Here is a 23,182-nt window from a genome sequence, read left to right on the forward strand (position 1 = left end):
TAATGTCGATTCCTGCTTTGATTCTATGTCTGTTTTTCAGAGGTACTCTCTCTTCAGCATCGTGCTTCCGCCTCTTTACTTCCTCTTATCCGTTTATTTGCATGTGAATTGATCAAGTCTCTCTCTCTGTTTCCTACTTTAATGTGGGTTCATTCTTTGATTCTATCTCTGTGTTTCAGAGGTACTCTCTCTTTAACATTGTGCTTCCTCCTCTTTACTTCCTCTTCTCCGTTTATTTGCATGTGAATTAATCATCTCTCTCTTTCCTACTTTAATATGGACTCATGCTTTGGTTCTATCTCTGTGTTTCAGAGGTACTCTCTCTTTAACATTGTGCTTCCTCCTCTTTACTTTCTCTTCTCCGTTTATTTGCATGTGAATTAATCAATGATCTCTCTATCTCTTACTTTAATGCTGATTGTTGCTTTGAATCTATCTCTGTGTTTCAGAGGTACTCTCTCTCTCTTTCACTGTCGCCTGTTTTTTCTTTGTACTCTCTCTCTCCCTTTTCGCTCCCCATACTTCCATTCTTTGGTTTGAAAGAGAACCTAATTGAAGGATTTTATCCCTGCAAAATTACTCTTCCAGGATTTTACTCTCTCTCTCTCTCTAGCTGTCTATCTTTTCAAACCCTGTTTCTCAAGCTTCCTTTTGATGGCTTTTTTGACAATGTAGGTGCGGCTCGTTGATGAAGGGCTGAGAGGATCATGGCACCATGGAACAATCTTGGGTTTCTCAGAATCAACATGGTCTTGGTCTGTTGAATACACCCACCATAAAAATTTAGACAACACAAACTTAGTTGATTTGATACCAATAACACCAACAATCTTGGGTTCTTCGAACCAATATAGAGGAAGGATCAGACCCCCACCACCTCCTGTCTCTCATCAAAGTTTGGTTCATGGCCTTTGTGTGGATGTCCTGTTCAATGATGTTTGGTGGGAAGGTGTGGTTATAGAGAATGTAGGAGAAGATGGGTCTCTTGAGGAAACAGTGTTTTTCCCTGATGAAGGAGACGAGCAAAGAGATTGTCTTAGCAATATACGTATAACTCAGGATTGGGATGAATTCTCGGGGCAGTGGCGGATTAGAGGACACTGGCCATTGATAGGAGTAGTAGAGAATCTCCAAAAAAAGGGGTTGTTTCTCCCTCTGAAACGCCTCTGGTATGAAGTGAGGATGAAGAGTGAGTTTATGCAGAGGATTTTAGAATGGAACAGTGGGCAGATTTCTTTGTGGGAAAAGCTCATAAATGGCACCATTCGAGAAGCTCAATTTGCACTGTTATCTAATTCTGATTGTTTGGCTTCTGATTTCAATCGGGCTAAATGGGCAGCGAGAGAGCAGACTGAGAAACATAATCGAATCTCAGTGGATGATGAAGTCATGGGGACCAATGCCTATTCATCTTTGTTTTCAAATGGATCAAATTCAAGAGTTTATAATCCCCAACTTGCATTTAAAACTGACATCATGGAAGAAGGGACTCTGAACCTTTCAACTTCCATCAACTGTTTTTCTGATGATGGGATACTTGGTGGATCATCTACTGGGACAAGGGGATCTGATCTTGAAATGGAAGATCTCTCATTGCCCACAAATTCTCTCAAAAATATCAATGACATCAATTTGAAATCAAGGCCTTCTTATGGGCGGGAATCTTGGGTTCTCATCGATAAGCACAAACATTTAAAGGCAGTGTACTGTCCCCAAGCTATAACAGATTATCTTCTTGAATTCAAGAAGAGGCGTCTCGATAATGATGATAAGGCAAAGACTAATAAAGAAATGGTAACGAAGGCAATGGAGCATCTCAAAGCGGTGGGGTGGCATTTTCTCTACAAGCAGAAGAACGAGAGGTTTGAAACAAGGTATATTTCACCAATTGGGAAGAGCTACAATTCACTCTATACTGCTTGTGCAGCATTAGAGAGAGAAGGCATAGACAAGATGCCCTACACCAATGGAATCTGCAAAAATGATTCTTCTTTTACTAAGAAATCTATGGAGCAACTTGATTCCGATTGCATAGTATTGGGGAGAGAAGGTATAAACAAGGTGCATAGGAATGTGGAAAAATGCAAGAGATATTCTTCTCTCATTAACAAATCTGTGGAGATGAGGGAAACTATACTTGGAGAGAAGGGAGATAGAGTACCTGGACATGGCCTTGAGCATAGAGAGTGTTATATGGTAAATCCTGCTCCTCCAACTTCTTCACTTTCTGTTTGTACTGAGAGAGCCTCTTGTCGTGGGAGAGAAGGACAAGATGTTATGGCCTCTCAGGCTACTGCCCAAAAGGTGTACAACACTAGGGGAATTCGCAAGAGGTACACTATTGAACACGTCTCTTGTGACGAGATAAAAAGACATGATCTTTTTGGGTCTCCGGTTATTACGAGAAAGTTGCGGAGCATTAGGAGAAGCTTCAAGAGGAACACTTGGCATTCATTGTTTACTAAAATTGGTGAGAGAGACATACAAGATCTTTTGTCCTTTTCTACTACCAGAAAGGTGCGTAGCACTAGAGGAAGCAGCAAGAGGGATATTTCCTTTGCTAATAAATCTATGGAGGCATGGGACGGTAGAGTTGGTGATGAGGAGAGAGAGGAAGTAACTGGGCATGTCCTTGTTGATAGAGAGGTTGATGTAGTAAAGTTTTCTGCTTCACCATCCTCTTTGCATTCATCTTGTACTGAGAGGGCTTCTCCTGGTGAGAGACAAGGACAATATCAATTCGCCTTTATGGCTGCCACCATAGAAAATAAAGGAGAAGAAAATGAGGTTTCTGATGTCTCACTTCAATGTAAGAATGGCTTGGGACTCTGCAAGACACCCAGGAATGAGTTATCTGTGTCTCATACTCCCTCTATTCAAACTGTTTTGTCTTGGATGATCAATAACCGTTTGATATCACTAAATGAAGAATTATATTATCAATTGGACAGTGAGGATGATTCCCTTATAAGAAAGGGGAAAGTACGTCCAGAAGGAATTATGTGTGACTGTTGCCACAAGATCTATACTATTGCTGATTTTGAGGCCCATGTTAAGACCCCATCAACCAAGATTTCCTTAGTGAACGGAACATCACTTTATCAGTGCCAAAAGAAAATGTTGGGTAGAAGTATGCTAAAAGGCTTAATACAAACATCTTGTGAGAGAAAGAAGAGAGAATATGGCCATTACAAGACTGATAAGATATGCTCTGTCTGCCACCATGGAGAAACTTTAGTGACATGCCATCGTTGCTCATCTGCATATCATTTGGATTGCCTGGATCAAAAGGTATAGATCCTTCTTTTTGGGGTGAATTCTACCGAATTTTTCTAGGTCTTGAGATAGCATTAGCTATTCTTTGCTAAGCAAGATTTTCTCTTTGATTATTTTCTCACCTGGTTATTCTTTTAAATTTTTGGATCATATTCATTGTATAGTGGTAAATAGATACAGAAGGGGTAAGAAGAGAGTAGGCACCCTACGGAATGGTTATCCTGTACAAAACTCCCACGGGTTCAAGAAATGTAACGACCCCCTTGGGGCCACCAAAAGATGCTATTTAGGGAGTTTAAAGAATAGAAAAAGGTTACAAAATGGAGATTGATTCTTTTGGACATTACCATTTTACTTTAACCATCCGTTAGACATCGTTTTCTGTTTTATCTCTTCTCACCTGAATATAGTACTTCTAAGATTGATTTTTTTGGTTGTTCATGGATGATAGTTTTGATCGATGAAACCTGAAATGACATCAACGCAAAGTTAGAACTTTGGAGGGAGACTCTAGAATCTAAAGGTTTTAAAATTAGCTGGACAAAGACAGAGTGTATGGATTGCAAGTTTAGTAATAATACGAGCAATGACAATAAATTATTTAAGATTGATGGCAAAGAAACAAAAAAGAATGCACTGTCAATGTTTTGGGTTGATAACCCAGAAAAATAGAGAGATTGAGGAAGATGTCACACATAGAGTTAGAGCTAGGTGGGCGAAGTAGGGGTGTGCAATTGGGGTTTTATGTGATTGCCGCATACCAATGAAGATGAAGGAAAATTTCTATAGGAAATCAATGATTCAGCTTTGCTTTATGGGGCAGAATATTGAGCAATCAAGAAACTATCCATAGGGTGAGTATAGCTGAGATGAGGATGTTGAGATAGATGAGTGGCAAGACAAGAAGTGATAGGATTCAAAAGGAATACATTCAAGAGAACTTAGGCATGACTCCAATAGGCGATAAGATGAGAGGAAGTAGACTTAGATGGGCTGGCCATGTACAGTGCAGACCCAGTATAACACATGTTAGGAGGTACGAGTTAGTTTAAGTGGAAGGCTAAAAAAGGCCAAGGGTAGGCTCAAAAAGACATGGTTGGAAGTAGTGAGAAAGATATGGGGACTTATGACCTCATTGAGGGTATGGCTTTTGATAGAGCAAAATGACAAATCAGGATTCATGTAGCCGATCCCAAATAGTTGGGAAAAGGCTCTGATGATAATGATGATTGATTTCTTTTAGATATTGTTGCTAATGTTTGCATCATTCACTAAATGGTATCCATTAAGATTTGAGGTCATCATTACAGTAGTCGGACTATTCCGTATCAAATGTCCCCATAAATACAACATTCGACAAAAGTTTTTGTCAATTATTGTTTTATTTGAACTATTATTGTATTTGCACACTTTAATGGATAAGGTAGAAAGTTTTCACATTCATTTGTTATTTGGGGTGTCACTAGAACTTGTTAAGGTCCTAGACTTTGATAACATTTGCGCTTAAGAAAGATCTTCCGACAGGGAAATATATCACACACATCTTGTGTATGATGTACAGTACACCGCTGGGCTATCCACTATGCATTCTCTACCATGGATGGTGGAGATCAAGCACTGTTCTTGAGTATCACTATAAGAATTACTAAATAGTATGTACTTGCTTTTTCATTCCCACCTTGTACCAATCATCCAGCAGCGGCACACACTAATCAATTTCGTTTTGAACCAGTCCGAGATGGGTCGGTCACCCCTATGACTAGTTTGCATCAGCTAGGTCAGGCTCCTCGTGCTGCTCTTGGACAAAAAACCAGCCTGTCATGGGGTAGGTAGGACCGAGTCAATCATTTTATGTATGCCCACCAGAATGAGCACTGCTTGTGAGGAAGAAATCATTTGATATTCGGATATAGTAAGCAAATCTCCTTGGTTCACAATCCCTTCCCCATGGATGATATGGCTATACATGAGCGGGATTAGTCAAGCATTCTAAGAGTCTTTTCGTGGGCACATTTAAAGAAATGATTTGATATGAAATGCCTAGTTAAACTCGAAACCTGCTCTCATTTTTCTCTCAAAGGAAATTTGTAGTTGATCTGTTGTTTGGAACCGGCTAAGTTTACTCAAAGAAAAAACATTTGATACCTAATGCCTTATGGGAACTCAAATTGTTCTGGAATAATTTTTAGTTGATCTCCTAGTATAAAGGCGAGCAACTTGGAGTGACGTCAATTCCCTCTGGCAAAATCTCTCTCGCTCCCCCTCCTTCTTTCCCTCCCTCCCTCCAAAACCTCTGAGGGATCAACTTTGATCTCTGGGCTGTACATGGAGTTCTAAGATGTGTAATTTCTAACCAGGGACATGAATTCTACATATGGCAATATCATTTGGATAAATTTGTAGATCTAGACATTTGCTTAATTGGGTTGGATGTCTAGGCAATTTAAGGTCAATAAATAACCTGGTTTCACAGAAAAGTCATGATTGCTGTTGTCTAATGTCCTCCCACAGCAAACTCCAGTAATCTTTTGTTGTGGTTTATAACTAAAATTGAGTCACTTGAGCCGCATATGAATAGAGGTCAGTAACCATTATTGTATGTTATCCTCGTTGCCTCACCCATCAGATTTTCTTATGTTCTTTATGCATTACTGGAATAATTAAAGAATGCTAGCACATATGCTTAAATTCAGGAAGTTCACTAGCACTGCAATATCTTAGTCCTCATGCAATAATTGTATTGTATGTCTCCATTCACATCTTTCTCTCTATATTATGGCTCTTCATATGAAGTACTGATCTTGGTCGCATTATTCGTCTATGTTAGGTTGTTGATGCAGCCCAGAATACTTCTCTCGAGTATCTAGATAAGAGAGACAAGCTTAAAGTTTACAAGAGGAACCGCAAAAAGGCAAAATAGCCATTGAATCTGTCATTTTATTTCTTTTATTTATTCATTGAGTCATTTTATTCACTTAGGGGTATAAGTAGTAATTTTTAGAGTCTTTATGTCATTTTTATTCACTTAAAATCTTTTATAATGAATGGCCATAATTAAATTAGATAGATGGCCAGGATTTAGTCTTGTTTTGGGTTTTCATTTATAAAAGATTTACTCAAGCATAATGAAGCATCTTGTTATGGACTTTATTCGAAACCCTAGAGAAGCTAGTGCTCCTTCTTTTATATCTGGTTTTTTAATCTTTCTCTAATTTTGGGTCTTCTCTATCTTCTTCTTTGCTAAACTCTAGCTCCAAACTACTAGGTCTGTGCCAGTTATGCATAAAACTTTTAGGGATGATTCCATGTTTGTGGAAGTTCTATTGAACTAAAGTAGTGGTTAAAATAGTGAGAAAAATTAAAGAATTCTGGATCATATATGCTTAAATTCGAGACACCCATATTAGTATTTGCAATATCTTGGTCCTCTTGAAATAATCATATTTTGTGTCAATAGACTCTATACACTGATCCCTTTCTATCTTTTTTATGGCTTGATTGGTATCCTGCTCACTCTTCTCTCTCCATCTTCTGCATATCAAGTGTTGATCTTGCTTATGTTATTTTTATCTGCTTAATTGTTCATAAAATATTTGGAAATGATCTCAGACTTTTGGTAGTTCTCTATTGAACTTAGGGGGTGGGTTAATGTTCTTCAATTTACATATTTCAGATTTGAATATTGAAGGTTTGGTTTCTCTTGCTGGGTCTTCATGAAATCAGGGTAGTGAACTTTAACCTTTTATAGGGCATGATCGAGAATGATTTATAGGGAAAATATCTCCATCCCCCCTATTTTTAAGTTTCATTTCATAATAGACCCAAGGTTTCAAAAGATATCTTGGGGCATAAATATTGTAGATTTTATTTCTTCTACCCCCTGAACTAATTTAAACATTTTTTTTAGGCCAAACAAATCTAAAAAGACATGCATTTTTTAAAAGCCATCCTCCCAAACTTCTAGAGAGAGAGAAGGGCTTCATGGAGGTGAGAGGTTATCAGGAGGAGAGAGAGAGAGGTGTTTGGAGAAACACAGGAGGAGAGAGAGAGTGAGAGATGCACGAAGAGAGAGAAAGAGAGAAGTCTGGGGTATATAACTGAAGCGAGAGAAAGGATTGGGTTTAGAAAGAGTATGTCTTTCTCACATTTGTTTAGGTTAAAAAGTAGGTTTAAAGTGGCCAGGGGGTTAGAAGATATCTTCTGAAACCTTGGGTTTATCGAGAAATAAAACCTAAAAATAGGGAATATGGAGATATTTTCCCTTATTTATATTTGGAAAAATTTGGCAGTATTGGTTTCATATACAAAGCAGTGTGTTTATTTAAGCATGCGTTTAAGCAGGATCGTAAATCTAATTGAAAAAAGTTAGCAATTGTTTATATGCTTTTTCAAACAGCAACAGAGACTAACTCAAGTGTTTGGTGAATTTGATGTTGAAATATCTGTGAGGAAATCAAGTGGCATTGGTGTTTGAATTTCTTCGTCAAAAGCTTACATTTGCCTTGTAAATCAAACAAATTTTGAATAAGCTACATTATATTAAGTCATTGTTAATATTTGGCCTGGAGACTCTTCCTGTTCTGATCTGTTTTATTCTTTAGGATTCGACTGGAGGAAAATGGTTTTGCCCCTCTTGCTGTTGTGCCAAATGTGGGAGGGGTGAATTCAATGATGACAACAATCACTTCACAGAGACTGCAGCTTTGTGCTGTGAGCAGTGCGAGCGTCAATGTGGGTTTTCATTCTGAATCAATGTATCTCTTTTGGCCTTTTGCTTCTGTGCGAAATGCTAAAAGTGGATTGTGTTTTTTATCTCATTATTTTCAGATCATGCTGGTTGCTGGAATGAAATGGGGCTCCTGAAATTGCAAATTTATTCAGGGGGAAATTGGTTTTGTAGCATAAATTGTTCCAAGGTATGTTGACTTTCTTGCTGATGTATGCTAATTTAATAATTTTGTATCTGTGTGACGATGAAAACTTATTTATTCTAATCTATTTTGATCTGTAAATGACACTTGGAAGCTAGTCAGGTTTCTGCTTATATTCCCGATATCATTAAATGTTTCTCAATTTTGTGATGATCAGCATTATGAACTTGCATATGTTTTGAAGTTTTGTTTGGTGCATCAGAATTTCAAGTAGATCCCTCATTAAAATGGATGAGAATACTAAATTTAATGGGGCCTAATTGCCAAAACAAACATGCCATTGATAGACGTTGTCCATCAAATCTATCACTATATACTAACTGTGGCTTTCGTAAAGTGGTCATGTGTTAGATATTTAATGATATTTAATCAACCCCTGTTGTCTTGTATTAATTTTGAGAATAGACCTATTCAATTCAAAACACCCCTACTATTTTTCCAAACAACCCAGGTGAGTTTTTTGGATCCAAGTATCCTTAGGCTATGTTTGGTTCGTGCATAAATATTTCCACATAAATATTTCCCTGAAAATATTTACGTATGTAAATTGTGTTTCACATGTTTGGTTCATTCCAAATGCATATGTAAATATTTTACCATGGTAAAATATTTTACCACGAAAGGGCCAAAACATGGTAAAATGAAACCACACCTCTCGAGGTGTGGACTGAAGGTGAACTATTTTATGAAATCCAATTTATATTATATTTATAATATACAATATACATATTTATATTATTATAGTTTATAATATAATTATTATATATAATATATATATTATTCACATTATTTATAAATATATAAATATAACATATTATATTATAATATTATATTAATATTATATATAATATTTATATATTCATATTATATTAATGTCATATATAATATTTATATATTCATATTATATTATAAATTACATATTATATTTTGTATTATATAATATTTATATTATACTATATTATTGTATATATTATATTATAATATATTATATATAATATTATATATTATATATATGATATCTATATAGTAATATTATATTTATATAATAAATAATATTATATATAATACCTATACATATTTATATTATATTAAATATAATATATAATACTGATATTATATATTATAATATTTTAGAAATGTTATATATAATATAATATGAATATATAAAATATATTATAATATTATATAATAATATCTATATATTCATATTATAGTATGTATTAAATATAATTTCTATATATTATTTGCATTATATATAATATATATTATGAAATAAATATATATTCCTTATATTGTGATATATATTATCTATAATATATAATATTTATATTATAATATACATTTATTTAATATAATAATATATATAATATAAGAAATCTTATATTTCTGATATTATATATTTCGTATATTATATATTATTATTACATTATTTATGTTGCATATAACATTGGTATTATATTATATATTGTATATTTATATATAATATATATTATAAAATAAATATTATGTATTATAAAATAAATATTATCTATAATATATAATATTTATATTATAATATATATTATTTAATATAATATTATATATGATATATTTATTATATTATATATTCAAGGTTTTGTGTAAATATTTTCACACCAACCAAGCGCTACCAAACATATGAAATTGTTTACGCAATGCTTTTTAAATGTGCTACCAAACATCGTAAAAAGAATCCATATGCAAATATTTACATAGGTAAAGTGTTTACATATGTAAATATTTTGCGGGTAATATTTACGCGTGAACCAAACGTACCCTTAGCTTTGCGGCTTTCTGGGATAGTTTGTAGAAAGCTATCAGGGGCTTTTTGGGAAGAATGCATGTCTTTTCCAATAAACTATATTATAATCAATTAGTAAAATATTTATTAAAACTAGAATTTTAAATTATTCATTTTTAGAAAATAATATGTAAATTCGTATTGATGCGCAATTAATAATATTAGTTTCCGATAGGCCCTCGATTTCTCTAAATTCCAAAATTAATTTGATTCTTTTATTTTCACATCTACTGATAGGAATGTGTTCAAATTTCAACTAAAATTTTTGTCTTGCATGCTAGTTCAAATTTAGGCTTCACAAAACATGCCATACTTGAGAACTTCATGATATCAACCCCTGGAAACTCCCAAAGTCCTCTTTAGTGGTGAAGGTTGAAACCCAATTTGAATTGTCTAGCCAGGTCCAACATTGTTAGCTATCTTCTCTTCATTATACGAACTCCTTTCCTACTATCATCTTGTCCACTGTCTTCTTATGTGGAGAGCATTCCCCATATGACCAATGGAATCTTGATATCTCCTTGGTTTGCAACTTTAGGCATCTGTCTTTTGCAAAGCTAATTGTAGTTTCTGCTTTTGTTTCAATTGGCTCCTCATCGAATTGTCTAATATCAGCCATTAAAAAGTAGGGAAAATATCTTCGTACACCATCTTTTAGATATTTTTTCAATATTTTTTTTAAAAAAGGAGAGGTGTTTAGGGATAAACACTAGAAGAGAGAGAGAGAGAGAGAGAGAGAGAGAGAGAGAGAGAGAGAGAGAGAGAGAGAAGAGGGTTTAAAAAGGAGTGGAAAATATGATGTCTTTTGAACTTCTATTTGAGTTAAAGAACATGGGGTCAAATGGGGTAAAGTTGTTCCAAGGGGTTAGAAGATATCATATATGGGATCTCTATGCCGTCAGATATGTTTTGAAACCTTGGGTTTGTTGAGAAATAAAACCTAAAAAGAGGGTGTACGGAGATATTTTCCCTAAAAAATGATGTTTATCTGACTTCTGAAAAGAAAAAAAGTAAAGCAAAACATTTATCCATGAAGCATATTTCTAACATCAAACTATCTATTACAAGTGTAGGTTCGCAACCTGCTTTGTGTCAATGACATCCGGTACAAATGCACTGATTCACCTTCAAGTTATCATCTCTAGCTTCTACTGAACTTCTATCACCGGTCTCCAATTTTCTTCAATTCTAGGAATGTAGCTTATAAAATAACCAAAGGAAAAAGGAAAAAATAACGGAATCTCACCCTTTATCAACTGAGGGTATCGTTTTTCCCTTTCATATTTTGATGCCAGGTGATAATATTATTAATTAGGCTTAACAAATACAACAATGTGTTTGTGTATTTTTTGTCAGAAAAATCCTCACCGTTTCCCATTCTCTCTCTTCTCTCTCACCTTTCCTGCCTCTCTTTTTCTCTCTAAATGTATCACGCATATCTCTTTCTTCTTTGAGGTTTGAACAAAATCAACTAATCCCACTCTCTTAAATGGGATACGACCCCGCAAATCACTTTCTATCGCTTGCCAGCTCACCATCTTCCTCTCTCTTTCCTTATCTAATACTATCATTAAGCGACAATTAAGGGCTTGAAATATTCGCAAGAATAAAAGGGGACCCTATACCCCTAGAGATAATGTAGCGCAGATCCCCTAGAAATTGAGGGAGGTTACGGCAAACTATGTCAGATATCTTTCCATTTTCTGGTATCAAATACCATCTTTTAAGGATAGAGGTAGATGCCACAGAATAGAAAGAGATAAGGTAGTGGACAAAACATTCAAAAAAGATGAAGGTTAATAATTTATGGTAATTTATGGATTAGATATAAAATTATTAAATAGTAACTTATTTACAATTGTAGATATATTTTGACTTGTCTTTATAATAGTATTTAAAAACTTGTTGTTTATTATATTATTGGAGTAAATTATTATGTTTATCATTTATTATTCTTCAAATTATCTATAATATACTTATGTACGTATATGTTAGTACCAAAAAAATGGTTTAGGAAATCCTCATTAAGATAGAGTGACAAGCAAAAAAGGGTGTCTTTTATGTTCTTGAACACAATAGAGAGACAAGAAAAAAGAGGACATGTTTTATTTATTTTTTTAAAAATAATAATTATTATATTTAACACAATAATAATAAACATTCATAATTATTATTTTTAAAAATAATTAATAAATATGGTTACTACTACTATTGTAATTGACAATAATTATTAATTATGCAAAAAGAGCACTACTAACTAATTACTAATATAAAAATCGCTAATAAATATAATATGATTAATATAAGAAAATTATTATGCTTTATAATAATATAATTTTCTTATATTATCCTACTTATTGCTTTTATATGATAATTATGGTCCTTACAATAATGTAGTATGATAGATTAACAGCAGCAGCAACAACAACAACAACAACTGCAGCAACAATAATAATAGGTGATTATTTTATTTAGATTTCATAAGCACATGTGTTATGTTAATGCTTCTTTAATAACTTTATTATGAGGAAATTTTTGTTTAAATTAACTAATTTGATATTTTTGTTATTTGCTATTGTGCTCAATCAATTTTTGCTGATTTTTGATGTCACTAAATGAGTTTCCACTTTAGGTAGATTGTGAGTTTATTCAATTTTTGGGGTAAGTTAGCTCTAATGTGATAAGAAAAGAAATAAAACCCCATTCAATAATAATTAATATCATTATTGTCAATAACTATTTTTAATTATTCAATAATAATTAATATCACTATTTTCAATAACTATTTTTAATTATTCAATAATAATGTGTTGTCATTGTTATATTATTTTATACTATTATTATTGCTATTGTTGTTATTATTATTATTATTATTATTAATATTAATATTATTCTTATTATTATTATTATTTATTAGCTATAGTTATTAATATAATATCTTTATTTGGAAAATGACTATCAACAATTAATTACTAATATAATAAACTAAATAACTATTAAGTGATTCTTATATGTATGAGTATTATGATTTATCATAACATTATTGTAACGATCGTACTTATTAACATAGTACTATTGTTTGGTCGTTGCAATGACTTGGGCCAAGATCCAGCCCCGGGACTTGACGGCTACCCAGTAGCCCTTTCCAAAAACTCCAGAACTCTTTCCAAAATCCCTAGTTTGATCATCAAACTTGATTGGGAGAAGGCCTATAATCATGTTGATTGGGCTATCCTTGACGAAAAGCTCCTTAGAATGGGCTTCAAGAACTGTTGGATATTCGTTGCTGCATCTCCAACCCCTTCTTCTCCGCCCTTATAAATGGTTCCCCAAAAGGTTTCTTCTCCTCCTTCAGAGGCCTATGACAAGGGGACCCCCTCTCTCCATTCCTGTTTGCCACAGTAGTTGAAGTTTTAGCATATTAGTTGCTAGAATGCCAAGATGGCCTCTTAGAGTGCTTCAAAATCAGCAAGCAAGGCACCAAAATATGTCACCTGCAGTATGCTGATGATACCCTCCTCTTTTGTGCAGCAAGTCGACTCCCTCCTTCTCTTCCTAAAATGCTTCAAATTGGCCATGGGCTTTAGGGTGAACCTGGCCAAATCCAAAATGATAGGCATCTCAGTTGCCCCAAGCCATCCAGGACTTTGCCAATAGGTGGGGTTGCAATGTCGACGTACTGCCATCTACCTATCTGGGCTTGCCCCTTTGCATTGGAAAGCTCAGACTGAGGCAATGGAGCCACGTCATTGACAAATATGACCAGAAATTGGCCGGTTGAAAGGAGAGATCCCTCTCGTTGGCGCGTAGAATTACCCTTATCAAGGCAACTCTTTCAAAGTTCCTGTCTTTCAGATGTTACTTTTTCACATGCACGCCTCGTGGCTTCCCGACTAGAGCAACTTATGAGGAATTTTCTCTGATCAGGTGAGGGGGACATCAAAAAGTACCATCTCATCTCCTGGGATAAAATTTGCAAGCCTATATTCTGTGGAGGCTTCCTTGGTAAGTGGTGGTGGTACCACAACCTAAGAGGGCCATCTGTGGCAACAAGTCCTCTGCCATAAATACTGCCTTGACCCTTCAAGTTGGCTACACCCTTCAAATGCTAATAGCTCTTCCTTAGGAGTTTGGAGATCCATTCTCCACAGTTATAGCCCCTTCAAAGCCAATATCCGTTTCCAACCTAGGAAAGGCAATAGAGTCAAATTCTGGTTTGACCTCTAGATAGGTAACACCCCCTTGATGGATCAATATTCCAAGCTCTTCCTCCTGGCTAGGAACCGTACCACTTCTGTTGGTGATCTTCTTGACTCTTTGGGTCCCTTTGGAATTTGGAACCCCAATTTTGGAAGGCCCCTTGTAGACTGCGAGTTGGATGACTTCATTGAGCTCTCCTTATTCATTTTGTATACCTTCGCACCTAGGGTGAGGACAACACTTGGTCCCCAGCCTCTTCAAGCAGCTTTTCCATCTCCTCCTTTTGTCGCTAACTTCAAATGCCCCTGACCTTTCTAGCCTCACCCCCTTCTGTAGCTGCTAAAGCCTGCTCGCTTTCATTCCCCCAAAAATCCATGCGTCCAATTGGTTAGCCTTTCAGAGAGCCCCTTAACTGTAAATCAGCTTCAAAGAAGCGGACTGCCTGTCCCCAACAAATGTGTGATGTGCATAGTGGAGGAGGAAACTGATGCCCATCTTTTCATCCATTGCATCCTTGGCAGGGACTGTGAGCGGACCTTCACCACCTCTTCAATTGGTCCTTGGTGGTCTCGAGGCCAATATCACACTTCTTCAGCTCTCTCCAATCCCTAACTTGGGCCAAATGAGGCATCTTACTATGGAAAGCCTTGGCTGCAGCTCCTTCGTGAAACCACAAGATATTCTGAGGACAGAAGACTCCCCTTCAGCGTTTCAAAAAGCTCTAGGCGGGTCCTAGGCTGATTGGGGGGTCCAGGCCTCCCAGCACCTAGGCGGGCACCCAGAACCTGGGCGGTCCAGTTGAATCCAAATAAGGATTCTGCAGTTGTTTGAGTATCAGACTATCAATTATATTCAAATTATACTACATATTAGCATTTAGCACATATTCCTTAAGCATAACCATAATCCATAAGTCGGTTTATACTCCATAATCCATATCCAATTAAAACTTAAAATATTCCAACCAACCAAATTATAAAACTATGAAAGTAATACTTGAAGACTCAAAAGAATCTTCAATAGTTCAAATGTTCAATACACAATACTTCAATCAAAGTTCAAACTTCAAAGTAACAAAGTTTAATAGTTATTCAACAATAACATTCATTCATCATCAGAAAATCTTGGGTCAGCTGCATTGACATCATATTCATCGGAGTCGTCGGAGTCATCACCCTCCTCGACATATTGCGACTTGTCTTCCTCCGTCTCTTGTGAATCTGCCTCTTCTTCCTCCTCTTTCTCCACCCGTGTTCTCTGTGCAGAAGCTCTAGTGGCCCTAGGAGGGTCAGCTGATGTCCCTGAAGCATCCATGACCATGTCCCATGTCAATCCTTCATACCCCTCGACCTTATCATCATCAACTAACCACTCCATAGCGTTGTCCATATTTTTTGATCTGATGGGGTCTCTATTATCTATCTTAGCAAATCTGTCCTTCAAGAATTGATTGTACTTGACATAGACAAGGTCATTGAGCTTCTTTGATTTAAGCCTATTCCTTTTCTTTGTATGAACGTAACAAAATCAAATGAAAGTGAACTAATTAAAGTCTAATATCTATGGTTCATGTATTATTTATAAAATTATACAAATTACCCTTATGGCCTTACCCCTTCAAAAGTACTCCTATTGCGCTCACAATCGGATGAAGAAGTGGTTAGGTTTAATATCCGAATGACCAACTTTTGTAAATTTGGCGAACTACGCCCATTTGGCTCTACCAATGGGCTGCAAAGAAATAAAAAAAATCGTAAATAAATAATAGAAATTCTTGATTACTTGAACAGTTGAACTTGATAAAGATGAACTTAAGAATATTATCAATATAATAATATTTAATACCTAAATTAATTTTGGTCCTTTGCCTCATCGCCATTGGACTCCCAACGCACTTGTAATTTATCAGCTCATCAGCGCATATATATCCTGCATATCAGGATCAGGGACTAGCACCTCTATACACTCATTAAATATGTCATTTGGTAGAGGAAAAAATACCTTAAGAGCGCCTTTCACCCCTCACCAAAAAGCCTCAGAAAGTATAATATCTCTCACTATCTTCCCAACCTGAGCCTTAGACCACTTGCATGCTCTCTACTCATTCGAGGTAAACATTTGCCTCAACTGTATTCTCTTCGAATGTATGCTATCTAGGCATAAGTACCAGGTCGCAAATCTCGCAACCCAGGCCTCACAATCTCTTTCTTCTTTGTAAAGGTACACATCATACTGAGGGTGATATGGTGGCTATAAATGAAATTCGTAACATACTTGGCCTTCTTCACTGCACCTGATATCTCGGTTAAATCGCCAAGAGCCTCAAGCATGAGGTCTATACAATGTGCTTCTAGGATAAGCTATGCGCAACAAATTAGATGCAGCAACATTAGGAGCAGCATTGTCTGTGACAACCTGTATAACAAGATGCTCCCCAACCTCCTTGATTCCCTTCTCTATTACTTGAAATATGTAATGGGTATCATGGATATGATCAGAAGCATCAATAGACCTAAAAAAAACAGTCCCTATTGGACAATTCACAAGCAAATTCATTTGACTTCTCTTCCTATCACTCCATGCAGCAGTCATGAGAGAAACCTCATACTGAGCCCATGCATCTTTATTAAGTTCTACAACTTCCTTCGTGGCACTCACTGCCTTTTTTAAAAAAGGCTCTGAAAGCTCGTATGGGGTTGGGGGTTTCATCCCAGGGCCAAATTGGCCAATTGCCTCTACTGCAATATAAAAGCTGCTCAAGCGAGCGGTATTGAAAGTAATGCCCGCCTCATAAAACCATGTAGCCCAATAATACGCAGCTCTATCTCTCTCTTCCTTCTTGATTCTATTTTCAATGGTGGTTTGCTTTTTTATTTTCTCTTCTGCATTCTCAAGGTCAGGCTGAGGTAAGAAACTATACATAACCGAGGCTTCTTACTCCCAGAACCAGAACCAGAAGCAATTACAACTCCCTTTCCCTTTCCTTTAATAATGGATTGCTCAACCTCTTGACATCCCTCCCCAATCCTTTCCTCATCACTATCATCATCGTCAAATTTGACTCGAACCCCAAACCTAATCTCTGCTATAGAGGCAAATCTCTCATCTTTTTTCATTTTGACCAAGTTCAAAAAATTCTTTATTTCCTCTTTAACAGCATCGAGAGTTTTTTTACATGGGGCAACATCCCCTCTGATACCGGCAATATGTTTCTTGAACCAGTTTATGCCCCCTTTTGTATCATTTTCACAAAAATTGCATCTGATGCAATTTTTATCATTAGGATCTGGGTTATAGCCATATTTCCAACTGGGATCACTACTCCTATTAGATCCCGAAGGCATCTAAAAATTAATGCAAATTACTAAAGCAATAAAAAAAATCACTTACTTTGAGCTTGATTGCTCAATCTTCAAACTTTCACCTCAAAGATGTTTCTAAATACTCAAAATCTTCTAAAACACCCCCAATAACTTTGCAAAACATCAAAAAGTAAATATAATACCAATGGGTGATATTTTGATCAATTTTGGTTAACTTTGAGTAACCTTTCGATCTTAAAAAATTCACCACAATCTAGTTTTTTGGTGGTTTTCTTTCTCTAAATTTGGCTCAAACAAGGCTTAGGTTTCAAATGAACCTAATTTTTGGGCCTTAAAAACAAAAAAAATGACGTAAAATGTCCCGACGCTTTTCTTTTCGGCCCCTGAGCGGTCGCCTAGGCGGGTTTCGTACCGCCTAGGCGCCTGCTTAGGGATTGAACGCCCAGATTGGCCGCCTAGGCCTGGGCGCTGAGCCCAAGCCTTTCGGACAGCCTAGGCGGCCGCGTAGGCGCTGGGCGGTTTGCTTTTTAAATCACTGCTCCCCTTGAACCCTTGAGAGACAGCATTAGAATGTTGGTAATCTTTTGGGCCAACTTCAAAGCCGACACATTTGTTAACGAAGGAGCTACTCGGGTGGACGTATAGGGAACCTTGCGACACCTTTTTGCCTCTCGGTTTCCCTAGTCCTATTCCTTTTTTGGTTTTTGGGATGGTTGTATAGCACTTTTTGACTCTGGCCATCCTCTCGGTAGCCTATTTTTGCAACTTGTAAATTTTCTATACTCAATACGAATGTTAACAATTTAAAAATAATAATACTAATAATATAATAAGATCAAATGGTGATGATGAAGATGATGATAACAATAACTATTATTAATTATAATATAAATGATAATATATTTAAGATTACTAGTATATTATATTAAGGTTAATAGTGTAATAACATAATAAGAATTATAAGTTTTATTATTATTTTCATGCTTTAAAAAAATTTTATGACCAAGTTTTAAATTCTTATTATTTTCATGCTTTAAAAATTTTTTATGGCCGAGTTTTTAATTCCTTATAGAAAATACTTACTTTTTGTGGGTTTTATTTATTGATAATCATTGTCCTCATAATGATATAGTATGTCATTATAATATTAATATCATTAGTAACTGTAATAATTGTTATAATGCTTATTAACGTTTATTGTTATTATTATAAGTCTTGATTATTTATAGTATAATTAATAATTAATAATGTAACATTTGATTATTTATTGTCTTATTCTTTTCATTTATTGTGTTGGTTTGCTCATTATGTTTAGGATTTTAATAGTATGATTGTATTTTATTCAGATTCTTCATTATAAGATTCATATATAGAAGAAAATATTAGCAGGAAACCTTAATTTGTTTTTGTTCTTGGTTTAGTTTCTCCCATTAAGGCAAAGTAAGACCTAAACAGTAAAATTGCTACAATTCTATGCTTTGTGTGTCTATTCTTTTATTTGTAATTTTATAATATCATTTTGATATGGATTACTTGGTAGCCATCTTTTTTCAGTGCATAGTTTTAAAATATTTTCAATAAAGCAAAGCCGGTCTCAAAGTTATCCTATAGATTTTTCCCTTCAGCTTCATTGGTATATGACAATCGCATAAAACTCTAGATGCACATCTCCACGTTGCCCAATTAACTCTAATTCTAAGTGCGACATCTTCCTCGATCTCTCTATTTTTTTGGATTATCGATCAAAGATATTGAAAATACTCTCGTTTAGGTATTTCTTGGCTATCAATCTTAACTAATTTCTCATTTGTACTCCTATTATTACTGAACTTGCATTCCATATACTTTGTACCCTATCGTAAGCTTTTCTAAATTAATAAAGACCATTTAGAGGTATTTTGTCTTCTTCCTAAACTTCTCAAATAGTTTCTTAAGTAGGAAAGTGACATCAATTGTTGACCTCCATAGCATAAAACCGAATTGATTTTTTGATACACTCATTTCATGCCTTAGTCATTGTTCATCACTCTCTCCCATAGCTTCATAATGTAGCTCATAAGTTTGATACCTCGATACTTTGCACAATTCTGTATGTCTCATTTGTTCTTATAAATAGGCATCACATCACTTTTCCTCCATTTGTTTGACATTTTTTGTTTTCAACCCCTTGTTGAACAACTTGGTCAGCCAACATATGCCAATCTCCCGCATGCACTTCCCAACGTCTATCGGGATACCATTTGGATATATAGCTTTTCTTATCTTTGTGCTCCTCAAAGCTTCTTTTACTCCAGATATCCTAACCTTGCAAATGTATTATGCCAAAGGTTCGTCCTAGCACTGTGTTCCCATTGTGTTCGTCATTTAACAATTTTTGCTCTCCACCTTTCATTAACCTCGTTGTCGTTCACCAAATAATGTATTTGATATGTTCTAGATTCCTACTCTTCCTCTTTCTCATTTTTCCTAGTTTGAAGATTTCTTTTTTACCTTATCTTGTTCCCAGTTTATTGTATAAATTATCATATGCCGTTTAGCCTTATTTACTATTTTCTTAGCATTTTCTTAGTATTTTTATATTTTTGATCATTTCTATTACATTGCCAAGTTTTATAACATGATTGTTTTCCTAATGGCCTTTCAAACCTCATCACTCCACCACTAGATTTCTTTATCGGAATTTCTTTTCCCTCAAGTTTCTTTTGCCTCTTTCTTTATACAATCAGCCATCTCATTCTACATAATATCAACATCTTGTTTAAAGTTCCATTTTCCTTCTTTTACCAATTTGTCCCTGAATAGGTCTATGTTCTCCTTTATTTAAATTCTAGCAGTGTGAATCATTCACCCAAAAAAAAAAAGAGAGTAGTGTGAATGACTTGCATGTGGTTCAGCAAGAAAGACCACTTCAATTTTCTCTCCCCTATTCAACATCCTTGTTGTCATGATTGCCAAACTTGACCCACCCTCTGTGGAGGAGGAATTGGCTGAATTATAAGCCATACTGGCCACAAGCATGCCAAAATGAAAGCCGCATTGGCTCAAAAGGATGCTGGAATAGCTGCTTTGATGGGAAATATTAGCAGTTGCTATCATCTCCAGATCATAATCTCGAATATACCTAGTTCAGGCTCCACTACACGCTCCGTACCGATCATAGGCATGCATACACCTGGTGAGAGCAGTACACCCGTCGTTGTAGAAACAAGGCAGATCATTAACGGCTTGAAAAGCTTGCAAATATGTGGAGTCAAGATCCCCAATACATGCAAAGAACCATATCTGTCTCATGTGGAGGATTTTTCCTTTTACCCAGGGATATCAACACCCAAAAATTCATCTAGTTTGATTTGAGAGGAGCAACAGAAAAGAGAAGTGAAGAAAAGGAGGAACTATTCTGAGAAGAAGAAGAAATTCTCCATGATACAAGGTAGGGGCCCATGTAAGCCTGTAAGCCATTAAGGAAGGATTGATCTATTAACCAGGTATCATTTTACTTTCTTCTTGAAGATATGTAGGAGAGAAGAGAAAAAGAACAAAAAAAAAGATCCCAATGTTGCTTACTCAATGAGAATTGGGGGGTCTGTCTTAGAGATGTATCTAACAGAGTATCAGATCATGCTCTGGAAAGAGGTTTGATAATGATAAATTAGAATGCTTTGTTTAAAGCTTTTTAATTTTTTTCCTGATTTATTAAGGAGGTTGAAATGCATATCAGAAGAGATTTGGTAGAGGAAACGCAAGGCAAATCATTAAGAGCTAGGAAACATGGAGATAGTGAGGGGCACCTCAAAAGACAAAATTGGTAGGAGAAAAGAGAAAAAGGAAAAAAAAAAAGATCCCTATGTTTCTTATTGAATGAGAATTGGGGGTCTGTCTTTGAGATGTAACTAAGAGTATCCGATCATACTCCGGAAATGGGTTTGATACTGATAAATTAAAATGCTTTGTTTACTACTTCTTATTTTTTTTCCTGATTTATTAAGGAGGCTAAAACACATATCATAAGAGATTTGGTAGAGGAAACGCAAGGAAAAATATTAATAGCTAGGAAACATGGAGATGACGAGGGGCACCTCAAAAGACAAAGTTGTAACTAAAACCAACAGTAATAGAGGCACCTGGATGACGTGCTCCTTTGTATTTCAGTAGAGTGGTAGCATCATTGGTGTTACTAGGAGTGTGGCAGGAGATTAGGCAGTTACAACATAGCTCAAAGGCCTTCTCCATAATGTGGTGTACCCTCTAAGGGATTTAACTCTTCTCGTAGTCATTGTATTGCATTTAGGTACTCCCAATCCACTATGAGAGTTAAACCTTTAGTATCTATTGCTTTGGTTGTTAAACGTTAGCACATTTTCCTTTCATTTTTTATCCCTTCCACCTTACCGCATTTTTCAATCTCCTAATTTAGCTTTTAGTATGCTTTGGAAACTCGCAACTATATGCAACTGTAGGCTTGTTAGCCTTTTTTGTTTGATTCAGAAGAAGGATGAGCTGGGTTGCTTGCGTAACCATCTCTTTCCAAGACATGATATACTCTCTCTGTCTTGTCAACCTTTTGAACCTTCATCCTTTAGTCCTCTGGCTCTTTGTGTTGTAGGCTGGTTGATTGAACTAGCACGTAGCTGACTAATTGGTTAATGGTCATTGCATCTATAGGCTGGTAATATCGCAACTTTAGCACATCGACTATTTGTAACCTATTCACTCTTTGATGTGCTGGAAGCAACTTGTCAAGAGCAAAAGCATTGTTGTTCTATCATGTGCCTCGCTTGCAGGAGCTATCGCAATTTTACTAGGTAACGTTTTTTGTACTATCAGAATATTAGGTGTTGCATTTCTATTGATATGTTAACTTTTTTGCCTTTGTTCATTAGTTGTTGTGAATCTATCTTCATCTTTTTATGGTCCTTTAGGACTTATTTTTTTATTTTTATTTTTATTTGTAGTATAAGCTCCAGTACTTAAAAAGTGTTAAATATGACCAATTTTAAGTAATAATCTCAAGTTTTTTTTTTGTAGATTCATGCACAGTTACGTGGCCTTCTAGGTAAACCGAATTCAATAGGTGCTCAAGGTCTAAGGTGGACTCTTCTTAGAGGAAGGAACAATGACAGTAATGATCCCAATCAATCAGACACTGCAGATATGGCTGCATATCATTGCAAACTATGTGTCGCATGTGATGTACTTCATGAATGTTTTGTACCTATCATTGATTCTCACACGAACGGAGATCTTTTTGTGGACCTCCTTTCTAATGAAAGGTGAGTTTTCTTTACTTTTTTCTTTCCTTTGATTGATGATGAGGAGTTGTCTTTACTGACTAAGTATCACTTTGTTCATTTTTGAGTAATATTAGCATACTTTGTTCCCAAAAAAGCTTATTGTTGATCGGGATGATTTCCCATTTCCCTTCAAGAAAATTTATACCATACAATTTTCATGCCTAGCAAACAGTTGATGAAGAAATAAAGTAGCGTAGAGCCCAAAAGTTATAAGCTAAGAGGGTAAGAGAGCCAGATAACTTAAACTCACCCCTAAAATGCCTATGATACAATCAATTCCATAGTTTTCTATTGCATATGCTGTTGTGGCAAAGTCTCTTCACATGGCTTAGGGTTATAAAG

The 23,182-nt window shown here is 35.5% G+C and overlaps 1 protein-coding gene across 6 annotated transcripts in view; it reads left to right on the top strand.

Annotated features, from left to right (window-relative positions):
• The window catches only part of LOC18423636 (uncharacterized), a 29,876-nt gene that overhangs the window by 654 nt on the left and 6,040 nt on the right, over positions 1–23,182 (top strand). For 2 of the 6 annotated variants that reach the window (XR_016061588.1, XM_088874914.1), the window contains exons 2-6: positions 676–3,291; positions 6,104–6,187; positions 7,878–8,007; positions 8,104–8,192; positions 22,575–22,819. Coding sequence is in view for 2 of the 6 variants with exons in the window: in XM_088874914.1 (XP_088731040.1) it covers positions 676–3,291; positions 6,104–6,187; positions 7,878–8,007; positions 8,104–8,192; positions 22,575–22,819 (3,164 nt within the window). In the remaining 4 variants the exon portion in view is untranslated. Of the gene's footprint in view, positions 1–675; positions 3,292–6,103; positions 6,188–7,877; positions 8,008–8,103; positions 8,193–22,211; positions 22,352–22,574; positions 22,820–23,182 lie in introns of all 6 variants that reach the window. The other 4 variants (XR_016061589.1, XM_020675028.2, XR_016061590.1 and 1 more) reach the window with 3 other exon arrangements.

This window comes from Amborella trichopoda, chromosome 8, assembly GCF_054954075.1.
Source record: "Amborella trichopoda isolate Santa Cruz 75 chromosome 8, AtrichopodaSantaCruz75HAP2 v2.0, whole genome shotgun sequence".
In the NCBI taxonomy this organism is placed as follows: domain Eukaryota; kingdom Viridiplantae; phylum Streptophyta; class Magnoliopsida; order Amborellales; family Amborellaceae; genus Amborella; species Amborella trichopoda.